General features: G+C 43.2%; 1 protein-coding gene across 6 annotated transcripts in view; it reads left to right on the top strand.

Moving 5' to 3' along the window:
• The window catches only part of LOC134351819 (protein MTSS 1-like), a 275,762-nt gene that overhangs the window by 166,044 nt on the left and 96,593 nt on the right, over positions 1-13,125 (top strand). For all 6 annotated transcript variants that reach the window (XM_063058552.1, XM_063058551.1, XM_063058553.1 and 3 more), the window contains exon 4: positions 7,143-7,227. In XM_063058552.1, the coding sequence (XP_062914622.1) occupies positions 7,143-7,227 (85 nt within the window). The remainder of the gene's footprint in view (positions 1-7,142; positions 7,228-13,125) is intronic.

The raw sequence follows: 13,125 nt of genomic DNA, 5'->3' as shown, positions 1-13,125 counted from the left end.
ATGGACAAGCATTGGAGCAGACAATATAGGTAGTATTTATTTGGGGAAAGGCCAGTTATAAAGGTATCAGACAGGAATTTGGCAACAGATAACCAGATTTCTGCTGTCATTTCTGAGAATGTTCAGGAAGTTATAAGATTGTGGATAGGTTTGTTCTATTGATACAGGGAAGGGAAGGTAGGATTAAGGGGACTATGGTTGACACAAGAGGCAGAACATTTAGTCAAGGGGAAGACAGAAGCATACTTATGATTTAGGAAGCAAAAATCAAGAATTGTTCTTGAAAGTGATAAGGGAGCTAGGAAGGATCTTAAGAAGGGAATTAGGAGTGCAAGAAGGGGGCATGAGAAAGCCTTAGTAAGTAGGATTAAGGAAAACCCCAGGGGGTTCTATATGTACATGAGGCATAAGAGGATGACTAGAAAGAGAGCAGGATCACTTGGGGATAAAGCGGGAAACATGCTAGAATCAGAGGATTTACCAGGATGCTTCCAGGATTAGAGAACATATCTTAAGAGGCAAGGCTGAGCAAGTTAGGGATTTTCTCTGGAGTGAAGGAGGGTGAAAAACAACTTGATAGAAGTGTATAAGAAGAAAAAAAGCACCGATTAAGTGGACAGCCAGCATCTTTTTCTCAGGGCAGCAGTGGCCAATACCAGAGAACATCCTTTTAAGGTAAATGGAGGAAAATCAGAGGGGATGTCAGAGGTAGTTTTTCTTTACAGAGTGCCTTGAATGTACTGCCAAGGGTGGTGGTAAAGGCAGATAGATTAAGGGCAGTTAAGAGACTCTCAGATAGGCATATGGTTGAAAGCAAAATCGAGGGTTATGGGCCATGTAAGATGGAGGGGATAGATAGATCATGGAGTAGTTTATACGAGTCAGCACCACATTGTAGGCTGAAGGTTGCACACTCTGCTGTACTGTATATCTTGTATTATATTTATTCCTTCCCACAAAAAATGTTTTAGAAGATCAAATTACAGAAAATCCTTGAAGATGAAAGTTGAATTACTATTAATTGGTCTTATTTATTTTTAACCACACTATTCCATAATGCCACACTTTGTAGTTGAATGAATTTTTTTAAATCTCAGTGGTCACTTCAGCTTCAGTACCTGCCCTATATATGTGGTGGGATCCAACTATTTTCAGAGCAAATGATTGGTCCACTATAATTTTCAGGCATTTATTTATTCCTTTCAGCTTTGTCTTTTGAGGAGTTTGATGCAGATGGGTGAAAATAGTTGGACAATAATGTATTTGAGTTTGGTACAATGTGATTATCCTGATAATAGAAAAAATCCTAATATTGTAGATAATTGCATTGCCTAGACATGGTTCTGCTTTTAAGTGAGCCCTTTACTCTGAGATCATTTACTATCCCACACCATTTCTTCATTGGATGGAACCAGTTAAAGCTCCTACCAAGCAATGTCGTAGTGGAATGTGATGTTTGTTTTCTGATTGTGCCTGTGTGTCAAAGTTAATTGATCTTCATCCAAACCACTGAGGTGGGAAGGCTTTACATATTTAGATTATAAACAGAAATAGTTAAATACTCAGCATGTGGCAGCATCTGTGGAGAAAGAAGCAGAGTTAGTCTTCTTTCCTTGCAACTGCTAACAGTTATGTTTGCCAGAAGTTAAATCCTAGTTGTCCATATTCAGAACTGTATTGGTGTAGTTGAGTACTGAAGACTCAAAGATTGCACACCAACATACAATAATTCTTTTGGTCCTGCAGTTTAGTTCTCACTTGGCATACAAAGCATCATCTTCTGACACGTTTTCCCTGGTCTCCAACACGGGGCTATAAATTCAGCATTTTCATTCAGCATAATCTGCCTTGTCTTTCATCAAAATTATTCCCTTCCAAGGCCTTAAGCAATATTGACTGGGGAGATCATGTAGTTTGCAGTGATTAGTGAGAATGTGAATTCTTTAAAGTTCAAAGTAAATATATTATCAAAGTACATATATGTCATCATATACTGCCATGAGATTAATTTTCTTGTGGCCATTCACAGAACAAAAAATACAATATAATCAATGAAAAATTGCACACAAAGATTGATAAATAGTGTTCAAAGGACGATACTCTGTACAAATACAAAATAATAATAAAACAGCAGTAAATAAATAATACTGAGAACATGAATTGTAGAGTCTTTGAAAGAGAGTTCATAGGTTGTAGAATCATCTTAGTGCTGCGATTAGCCAAGTTATCCACAATGGTTCACAAGCCTGATGGTTCAAGGGTAATAACTGCTCCTGAACCTTCTGGTATGGGTCTTAGGCTCCTGTACAACCTTCCCAATGGTAGCAGCGAGAAGAGAGCCTGGCCTGAACCGTGGACATTTCTGCTGATGAATGCTACAGATGTGCTCAATGGTGAGGAGGGCTTTTCCTATGATGGACTGGCTGTAAACACCACTCGCATTTACCCCAGGCAAAGCAGAGTATTGGTTATTTTAACAAGATTAAGATGCACTCATTCTTTAAGGGAACCTGAGTTGCGTATGTATTGTATCTTTCCATTAAAATTGGCTGTGCACATGAGGCTTTATGGTGTGTCCAGGTATTAAAGATTAAAAGGAAGGATGAAAATTAGTTTATGCAAAGCAATGATATTTCAATGGACAATAGACAATAGGTGCAGGAGTAGGCCATTTGGTCCGTCGAGCCAGCACTGCCATTCACTGTGATCATGGCTGATCATCCACAATCAGTATCCAGTTCCTGCCTTATCCCCCTAACCTTTGATTCTGCTATCTTTAAGAGCTCTATCCATCTCTTTTTTGAAAGCATCCAGAGACTTGGCCTCCACAGCCTTCTGGGACAGAGCATTCCATATATCCACCACTCTCTGGGTGAAAAAGTTTTTCCTCAACTCCGTTCTAAATGGCCTACCCCTAATTCTTAAACTGTGGCCTCTGGTTCTGGACTCACCCATCAGTGGGAACATGCTTCCTGCCTCCAGTGTGTCCAATCCCTTAATAATCTTATATGTTTCAATAAGGTCCCCTCTCAGCCTTCTAAATTCCAGAAAGTGGGATCTCCCCCCTCCCCCTCCTATTTTCAAATCTCTTACTAGCTCTTCCTTCAGTTACTCCTGGCGAAGGGTCTTGGCCCGAAACATCGACTGTACCTCTTCCTAGAGATGTTGCCTGGCCTGCTGTGTTCACCAGCAACTTTGATGTGTGTTGCTTGAATTTCCAGCATCTGCAGAATTCCTCATGTAAAGTATTGAGGGAGATTTCTTCAATTTCAGCGTTGTTCATTCCCTGCTGATCATAAATCCAGGCTATCGTCATGAAAATCACTGCTGCATTTGAATTTCTCCAGATTGTCATCTGCTTATTGATAGCTGATACTTTTAGTAAATTTAGTTTGGTGAGCACAAAATTACTTTTGGCGTTTCATTGTTATTTTAAATCTAGATCTGCTTTGTTTGATATCGATGGCTGCATCACTCACATTAGTATGTCTACTGAAGGTGAAATGATCTGGCCAGTAAATATGGGTATGTTTTTGAATGTAGCACCATCTACTGGGTGTATTGTCTATGCAAATCGAAATCTGATTTGCAGCAAAAAGCACAATGCCAGATGAACTTATTCCATTATTCAACATAACACTTGTGAAAACATTTACATATAAAAGGGCAACATTTGGTGGTGTTGCATGCTACAAAACTATAACAAATCAAGCTGCTTCTCTGTTTCCCAGACGTCTGTGCTCATCTTCCTGCCTCCTTGTCCTTATCTACCATCCCATGAGTCTCTGCAACCAACACATTATTCTCCACAACTTCTGTCATCTCCAAAGGGATCCTACCACGTAACATATCTTTACATCCCTCCCACTCTCCGATTTCTGCAGGGATTGCTCTCTTGTCCTTTCGCCCCTCCCCATTAGTCTCCCTCTGCAAGCAGCCAAAGTGTAGCATCTGCCCGTTCACCTCCTCCCTCATTTCCATTCAGGTCTCCAAGCAGTCCTTCCAGGTGAGGCAAAACTTCACCTGTGAATCTACTGAGGTCACCTGTTGCATCCTGTGCGCCTAATGCGGCTTCTACGTTGGTGAGACCCATCATAAATTGGGGAACCGCATCGTTGAGCATCTCTGCTCTATTCACCACAAACGGAGCTCCCTGGTGGCCCAACATTTTAATTCTGGTTCCTATTCCTGTTCCCGACATGTCGGTTTGTGGCCTCCTTTCGTGCCACGATGAGGCTACCTTCGGCGGAGTAGCAACACTTTATGTTCTGTTCAACCTGGCAGTGTGAATATCAATTTCTCCTTCCGGTAACCCTCCCCCTCCTCTTCCCTCTTCTATTCTCCACTCTGGCCTCTTACCTCTTCTTACTGGCCTATCACCTCCCCTGGTGCCTCACTTCCCTTTCTCCTATCGTCCATTCACCTCCCCAATCAGATTCCTCCTTCTTCTCCCCACCCCCCACCTTTTTATTTTGATGACTTTCTTCTTCTCCAGTCCCGAAAACTGGTCTCAGCTTTTTGTTTCCATGGGCGCTGTCTGACTTGAGTTCCTCCAGCATTTTGTGTATGTTGCTTTGGATTTCCAACGTCTGCAGAATTTCCTGTATTAACAAATCAAATTACACATTCAATTCCTAATAAGTGGTAATTTCATTAAGGGTTTCAGTTGTCCTTTGGTGAGAGCAAGTTGACAGATGGTTCTCCTGATTGGATGCTGGATTGCTCTGGAAAAATAGACATGAGATTTTGCAGATGCTGCAGATCTTGAGCAACACATACAAAATGCTAGTGGAACTCAATTGGTCAGGCAGCTTCTATGGAGGGGAATAAACAGTTGAATTTCAGGTTAAGACCTTCAGACTCAGTCCTCCATATTTTGTGTGTCTGTTCTGGAAAAGTAAAATGGATGCAAAGCATAAGATCAGGTTCTCTATCAAATAAATAGGCACAGGGTCATACAAGAGTACAGCACAGACACAGACTCTACCTAGTCCGTGCTTAACTATTTAAATTGCCCAGTCCCGTTGACCTGCACCCATACCACTCCTGTCCATGTACTTATTCAAACTTCTCTTAAAGCTTGAAATTGTGCTCATATATACTACTTACGCTGGCAGCTCCTTCCACATTCTCACCACCCTCTCAGTGAAGAATTTTCCCCTCAATCTATTCTCAATCTTCTACGCTGTAAAGAATACAGTTCTGACCTATTCAATCTTTCCTTATAACTCGGGTCCTCCAGTCCCAGCAATATCCTTGTAAATTTTCTCTGTACTCTTTCAACCTCGTTTATATCTTTTTTGTTGATAGGTTACCAGAAATAAACACAGTACTCCAAATTAGGCCTCAACTTCAGCATAACATCCCATCTCATGTGCTCAATGCATTGATTTATGAAGTTATGACCCTATCTGCCTGTGCAACCACTTTCGATGAATTATGGACCTGTATCCCCAGATCCCTTTGTTCTGCTGCACTCCTCAGTGCTCTGCTGTTCACTGTGTAAGATCTTCTCATTGGTCCTACTGAATTGCAAAGCATCACACTTGTCTGCATTAAATTCCATTTGCCATTTTTCAGCCGGTCCAGATCCCACTGCAAGCTCTGATAATCTTCTTCACCGTCCACTACACCCCAATCTTATCAGAAGTGGATTTGAAATTACTAAGATGTATTATTCATATTCGGCTATACAATGCCCTGTTGACTTATGGTAACAAAAGTGTTGTGAAACTGAATATTTGCATTGATTTTATCAAACATTTTCATTCAGTTACGATGTAGCTGATCCATATTTTAATTCCATTTAATTGGTTACCTATTAATCCACCTATGTCAGTAGAAACATAGAAAACCTACAGCACAATACAGGCCCTTCGGCCTACAAAGTTGTGCCGAACATGTCCTTACCTTAGTATTATGAAATGTTACATTTACGTGGTCTCAGCAGCTGCCAGTCTGTTGATCCCATCATACAAAATAAAATCGTAAAATGCATGCAACATACACAAAATGCTGGTGGAATGTAGCAGGCCAGACAGCATCCACGGGAAAAAGCACCAGAAGCACAGCTGACGTCTCGGGCCGAGACCCTTCATCAGGACTAACTGACAAAGGGTCTCGGCCCAAACCATCAACTGTGCTTCTCCTATGGATGCTGTCTGGCCTGCTGCGTTCCACCAGCATTTTGTGTGTGTTGCTTGAATTTCCAGCATCTGCAGATTTCCTCGTGTTTGCGTCGTAAAATGCATATCTAGTTGATCTGCACACATACATGCAACTTCTGTCTGTCTGATCACTGCTATGTTTATAACATATTAACAATAGGTTGGTGTGACTTTTAGTGAAATGCTCTTTCAGAGCATTTTTTTTGTTAATGAACTGCTTCCAGAAGGTTTTACATAGTGAAACATTAGAAAGTAATTTCATATTTAACTGTAGAAGTAAAACAATATTAGGAAAACCCATCAGGTCAATTCTAGAGTGGCTGGTACTGGTTTTCCAGTGTTTCAGTACAGTCCACTTCTAGGTGGCTAACTTATTTGTTATACAAGACTATTATGATGGTGGGACTCTCACCAAAACATCATAACTTAGACTATATTGGGTTCAGGGCAAAAGTACTTCATTCCAATCTTGGTAGTGAAAGAATATAAATATCAAGTGGAGCAACCTAAAAATGCACAAGAATCTCTAGATTACTTATAAATACAGTGTGTTTTGCTCACTGAAAACTGGCACAGGAATTAAATGTTACATTATTCACAAGGATGCATGTGTAATTGTTTGCTTGGGATGAATGTATGTGCTGCTTGCATTTATTTTTGTTTTGCAGTATACTCTTAACTCAGTTGTTTAGTATGAGTACAAATGTAATTACGTAGCTAAATTCTAATGTTTAGTTTAGCAATATTTTAATTAAAAAATTAATGTATAATTCAAACCGGCTTTATAATAAAAACTAACATTTCAGTTGGAAGATTGAGAGTCCATGATTGAGAAAGGGTTTAACGTAGTTTTCACAATACACTGTAATGAGAAAAGATGTTGAAGATGAAGTATAGAAATTGTTGTAACATTAAAAATCATTCTGTTAGCAAAGAATTTTAATGATTCATTTCCTTTTTTTTCTATTTGTTCAGGTGCCACCAGGGAAATTGGTTCAGCATTAACCAGAATGTGTATGAGGCACAGAAGCATTGAGACTAAACTTCGTCAGTTCTCAGCGTGAGTTACTTGGCTTTGTAGATGTGGAATAATATTATGAATTGGAATAAATTTCAGTTGGTTTGTTATCGGCTTGGGCTAATTAAAGTCTATATGTAATCCAGTGTAGAACATAGTGTACAGCACAGTACAGGCCCTTCGGCCCACAATGTTGTGCTGACCCTTAAACCCTGCCTCCCATATAACCCGCCACCTGAAATTCCTCCATATACCTGTCTAGTAGTTTCTTAAATTTCACTAGTGTATCTGCCTCCACCACGGACTCAGGCAGTGCATTCCATGCACCAATCACTCTCTGAGTAAAATACCTTCCTCTAATATCCCCCTTGAACTTCCCACCCCTTACCTTAAAGCCATGTTGTCTTGTATTGAGCAGTGGTGCCCTGGGGAAGAGGCGCTGGCTGTCCACTCTGTCTATTCCTCTTAATATCTTGTATACCTCTATCATGTCTCCTCTCATCCTCCTTCTCTCCAAAGAGTAAAGCCCTAGCTCCCTTAATCTCCAATCATAATGCATACTCTCTAAACCAGGCAGCTTCCTGGTAAATCTCCTCTGTACCCTTTCCAATGCTTCCACATCTTTCTTATAGTGAGGTGACCAGAACTGGACACAGTACTCCCAGTGTGGCCTCAGCAGAGTTTTATAGAGCTGCATCATTACCCCGCAACTCTTAAACTCTATCCCTCTACTTATGAAAGCTAACACTTCATAAGCTTTCTTAACTACCCTCCCTACCTGTGAGGCAACCTGTGTGGGGACATGTACCCCCAGATCCCTCTGCTCCTCCACACTACCAAGTATCCTGCCATTTACTTTGTACTCTGCCTTGGAGTTTGTCCTTCCAAAAGTGTACCACCTCACACTTCTCCGGGTTGAACTCTATCTGCCACTTCTCAGCCCACTTCTGCATCTTATCAATGTCTCTCTGCAATCCTCTACAGTCCTCTACACTATCCACAAGAGTTTATTTAGAGATAAAGTTTTGAGTCAAACCGATGAGCTGTCACCTGATCCAATTCAAAGTCCTTGAACCTCTCCTTCTAAAGGAACCAATAACCAATTGGTTATTTCATTACCAATGTTCCCCTCCACCACCACCCTCCTCCAGCTGGCAGATTTGGTCCTCACCATCAACAGTTTCTCCTTCGGCTCCTCCCACTTTTTCCAGACTCAAGTGGTGGGCATGGGCAACCACAAGGGCTCCAGCTATGCCTGCCTTTTTGTTGGCTATGTAGAACAGTCCATGTTCCAAGCCTTTCCAGTAATGCTTCCCAACTCTTCCTCCACTACATTGATGACTGCATTGGTGCTGGTTTCTCCTTCCACTAATTGTTTTTCCTTCCCACCTCCCTTCTGTTCCCCACTCAGTCCTCTCACTTGCTGATCTCCTCCACTTGGTGCCCCTCTTCCTGCCCTTCCTCCTATGGCCAAATCTCCTCTCTTTCCACATTCTTTCCTCTCCAGCCCTTTACCATTCCAACCCACAGGGCTTCGAAGAAGGGTCTCTGCCTGAAATATTGACTGATTATTCATTTCCAAGGATGCCTCCTGACCTGCTGCAGCATTTTACATGTGTTGCTTAGATTTCCAGCATCTGTAAAATTTATTTTTTTTTATCATGTTCCACAATTTTGTTTCTAGACTGCCAAGTGGCATTATGTTGCATGTTGTAATATGTGCTTAGGCATGGGCTATTCTTGTTTATGACAGCCTTTAATTAATGTTTAATTTTTTTTGCAATATATGGATCAAATAGATATCAAAAGGCAGTCTAATTTCAGATTTAGCAGATCATGCATGTGTTTTAATGGTCTGAGATGTTTAAAAGTAACAAAAATTGAATGGTCTTTTGGGGAAGAAAACAGTTGATAAATGGCAAGTCACAAACAAGGATAAGTCTGCAGATGCTGGAAATCCGAGCAACACACACAAAATGCTGGAGGGACTCAGCAAGCCAGGCAGTACATATGGTAAAAAGTACAGTCAATGTCTCAGGCCAAAACCCTTCGGCAGGACTGGAGGGAAAAAAAGCTGAGGGGTAGATTTGAAAGGTGGGAGACCAGAGAGAGAAACACCAGGCAATAGGTGAAACTTGGAGGGGAGAGATGAAGCAAACAGCTAGGAAGATGATTGGTGAAAGAGGCAGAAGGACATGGAAGAAAGAAAAGGAGGAGCACCGGGGGAGGCGATGGGTGGACAAGGAGATAACATGAGAGAGAGACACAAGGGGATGAGAAATGGTGAAAGGTTGGGGGGGGCGGGGGGGATGATGGAGGCAGTACTGGAAGTTCGATAGTTGGATGTCACCAGGACTGGACGTAATATACCCCAGGCTACTGTGGGAGGCGAGGGAGGAGATTGCTGAGCCCCTGGCGGTGATCTTTGCATCGTCAGTGAGGACGGGAGAGGTACCAGACAATTGGAGGGTTGCGGAAGTTCTTCCTTGATTCAAGAAAGAAACATAGAAACATAGAAAATAGGTGCAGGAGTAGGCTATTCGGCCCTTCTAGCCTGCACTGCCATTCAGTATGATCATGGCTGATCATCCAACTCAGAACCCTGTACCAGCCTTCCCTCCATACCCCCTGATCCCTTTAGCCACAAAGGCCATATCTAACTCCCTCTTAAATATAGCCAATGAACTGGCCTCAACTGTTTCCTGTGGCAGAGAATTCCACAGATTCACCACTCTCTGTGTGAAGAAGTTTTTCCTAATCTCGGTCCTAAAAGGCTTCCCCTTTATCCTCAAACTGTGACCCCTCGTTCTGGACTTCCCCAACATCGGGAACAATCTTCCTGCATCTAGCCTCTCCGATCCCTTTAGGATTTTATACGTTTCAATAAGATCCCCCCTCAATCTTCTAAATTCCAATGAGTATAAGCCTAGTTCATCCAGTCTTTCATCATATGAAAGTCCTGCCACCCCAGGAATCAATCTGGTGAACCTTCTTTGTACTCCCTCTATGGCAAGGATGTCTTTCCTCAGATTAGGGGACCAAAACTACACATAATACTCTAGGTATGGTCTCACCAAGGCCTTGTACAACTGCAGTAGTACCTCCCTGCTCCTGTACTTGAATCCTCTTGCTATAATTGCCAGCATACCATTCGCCTTTTTCACCGCCTGCTGTACCTGCATGCCCACTTTCATTGACTGGTGTATAATGACACCCAGGTCTCGTTGCACCTCCCTTTTTCCTAATCGGCCACCATTCAGATAATAATCTGTTTTCCTGTTTTTGCCACCAAAGTGGATAACCTCACATTTATCCACATTAAATTGCATCTGCCATGAATTTGCCCACTCACCTAACCTATCCAAGTCACCGTGCATCCTCTTAGCATCCTCCTCACAGTGTTACGTACCCCGTAACTGGGTTGCCAAACCAGCAGAAATGGATCACTCAGTTGGAGTCTGGAGTACTAGAACTAAGAAAGTTTTATTAAAGAAACAAGCAACACAGTAATCGAAAGGATAATAAATGCAACAGTTCAGTGATGATAAACACACATGTGCACAGAAGTAAGATAACAGCATCAGTCAAGCTCTATCGTTGTCTAGGGGTAAATGACCAATTTCAAAATGACTCAAAGTTCAGTCCAGTTAGTAGTGCACAGTAATCATTGCCATGGCGATGGACAAGGTGGGGGAAGAGAGACAGATAGAACAGGAACAACTCATCATTCAGCACAGCTTCACTCACAGACCAGCGAGATGGCTCACAAACAGCTTTTGGGCGGGTCCTTGGTGATGTCACCTGAGGTCACCGACTGTGACCCCTCCTCCAGATGCGGTCGATCCTCTGCAGTGAACCCGGCACCCAGGCAAGGGCGGACACACACCGGGTTCCCGCTGATCGTACCTTTCCACCCTTGTCGTTGTCTGGCACTTCTCACCCACTCGTGAGAGGCGCACCGCTTCCAGGGTCTTGTTACCTCGGGTGGCGTGTGTGTCTGTCTTAGCGAACCTGTCCCTTTTTATCCCCCTGCTGGGGTATCGCCTGTCCATCACTTCAAACAGTTCAGGGTTCAAAGGGGGGAGCCGCTCCAGACAGCTCTCTCTCCCACATCCCTTCATTACACATCTCCAGACGCTGCTCCATTGTTCCTTATCTCTCCTTCCCCTGAGGGCAGGTGGCAGACCAACTGCTGGTGCCACTGATGCTAGCCCAGGCCAGCAAACATCTTAATTTTATGTGTATTCTCGTAACACTTCCCCCCTTTAAGGATTTTTACCGGGAGGTAAAAATTACAAACATGACTACATTATCTGATACATACACAATATACATCTTTAACAGTTATTTAGCTAATACAGAGAATTTGAAGCTGTCAACACCTTGACAGACAGTCATCACATTTTCTGTTCCTTTTACACGTGTTATTAATAATCCCTTAGACCAGGCTCCAACTCAGCAAACTTCATAGTGGCCAAAAACACTGATGAATTGCGACCAATGTAACCTCTCATTTGGTTTTGTCCCGGACCACAACAGGTCGTCCCATTCCGACTCAATTTTCTCTCGCAAGGGCTTAGTAGGAGGGGGACGGGTATTGACCGCAGAGTTATTGCAAAACTTCCTGCAGTACCCCACCATCTCCAAGAGCCTTCTGAGGGCCCTCTTGTCTGTCGGGGTTGGGAGGTCAGCGATAGCCTGCACTGTAGCTTGCATCACTGCCAGCTGCCCCTGTGTCACCACAATTCCCAGGTAAGTGACCCTCGTGTGGCCGAATTCATTTTTTTCAAGGTTCACTATCAAACTGGCTTCAGACAGCCGTATTAAATTGCCAATACACACCTCTGTGTTCATCAGCCCTTTAGTCACTGAATTACTCAAAAAATATGGGTGTTGTTTACTTGGCTGCCCTATTGTAACCACAATCACCCAACGTCCCAGTTCTTTGCATTTCCTCGGGACAATCAAACACATGGGTGCGAGTCGTTTAATTACTCCTTCGGGGATTAAGGGAGAGACCTTATCAGTTGACCTGGCCAAAACAATAGCCTTCTCCCATCTGACCGATCCCATCCTAATCTTTTCAAAATGGTTTTTTTCTCTTATCAAGGGGCCCCTAGCTTCATTGATTTCCACGCTAACACCGACTAGGTTTGTTAGCATATCAAAAGCCGGTGACCGTCTCAGTTCGCGTCGGTCATGATCAATAACATTTTTCCCCCTGGGCAGCCGGTAACTCTCTTTCATGATTCCACCAACTGTTTCCTCCAGCACCGCAAAATGTCCACCGGGGGGTACCTCGTGGGCCATGTTAAAAACCTCATCCCCATAACTCTTTTGCACCACCCCCCACTCCTCATCTGCGGATGCTGTACTTGATTTCCCTTTCTTCCTTAGCACTTCCTCATCCGCACAATAGCTTGTCAAGGCTGTGTCAGAGAGAGCGGTCTCGGCAAAAACCATCAGCCCCTCGTCTCGCTCCTGCGTCTGCACAAATTCTTTCCTGGCTACTGCTACGTCCGTCCCAGCTCCCTCACTACCTCTTATCTCACTACACCCTGTCTCATACAAGGTTGGCAGAAATGTTTCAGCCAAATTCACCATCGCGGGCGGGGCCTCAATGCTGGCAGGCTGACCTGTCAATCTCCCGACTGGGAACACGATTCCTCCGGCGATGTCATTACCGAGCAAGACTTCCACGTCTTTCATCGGTAATTCGGACCTCACCCCGATCGTGACTACTCCAGAGACCAGGTTGCTCTGTAAGTGTATCTGGTGCAAAGGGACTGACTCTGTCCCTTCCCCAACACCTTTGACCTTGACCTCCCCAGTCTGGGTCTCTGAGCTAAACTCTAATACACTCTTCAGTATTAGTGACTGACACGCTCCCGTGTCTCTCCAGATCCGCACTGGAACTGGTTTTAACCCCTCCTTCACTGA

This window comes from Mobula hypostoma, chromosome 9 (genome assembly GCF_963921235.1).
Source record: "Mobula hypostoma chromosome 9, sMobHyp1.1, whole genome shotgun sequence".
In the NCBI taxonomy this organism is placed as follows: Eukaryota; Metazoa; Chordata; class Chondrichthyes; order Myliobatiformes; family Myliobatidae; genus Mobula; species Mobula hypostoma.
Note: the sequence above shows the minus strand (reverse complement) of the source record. Positions and strands in the feature narration are given on the sequence as shown.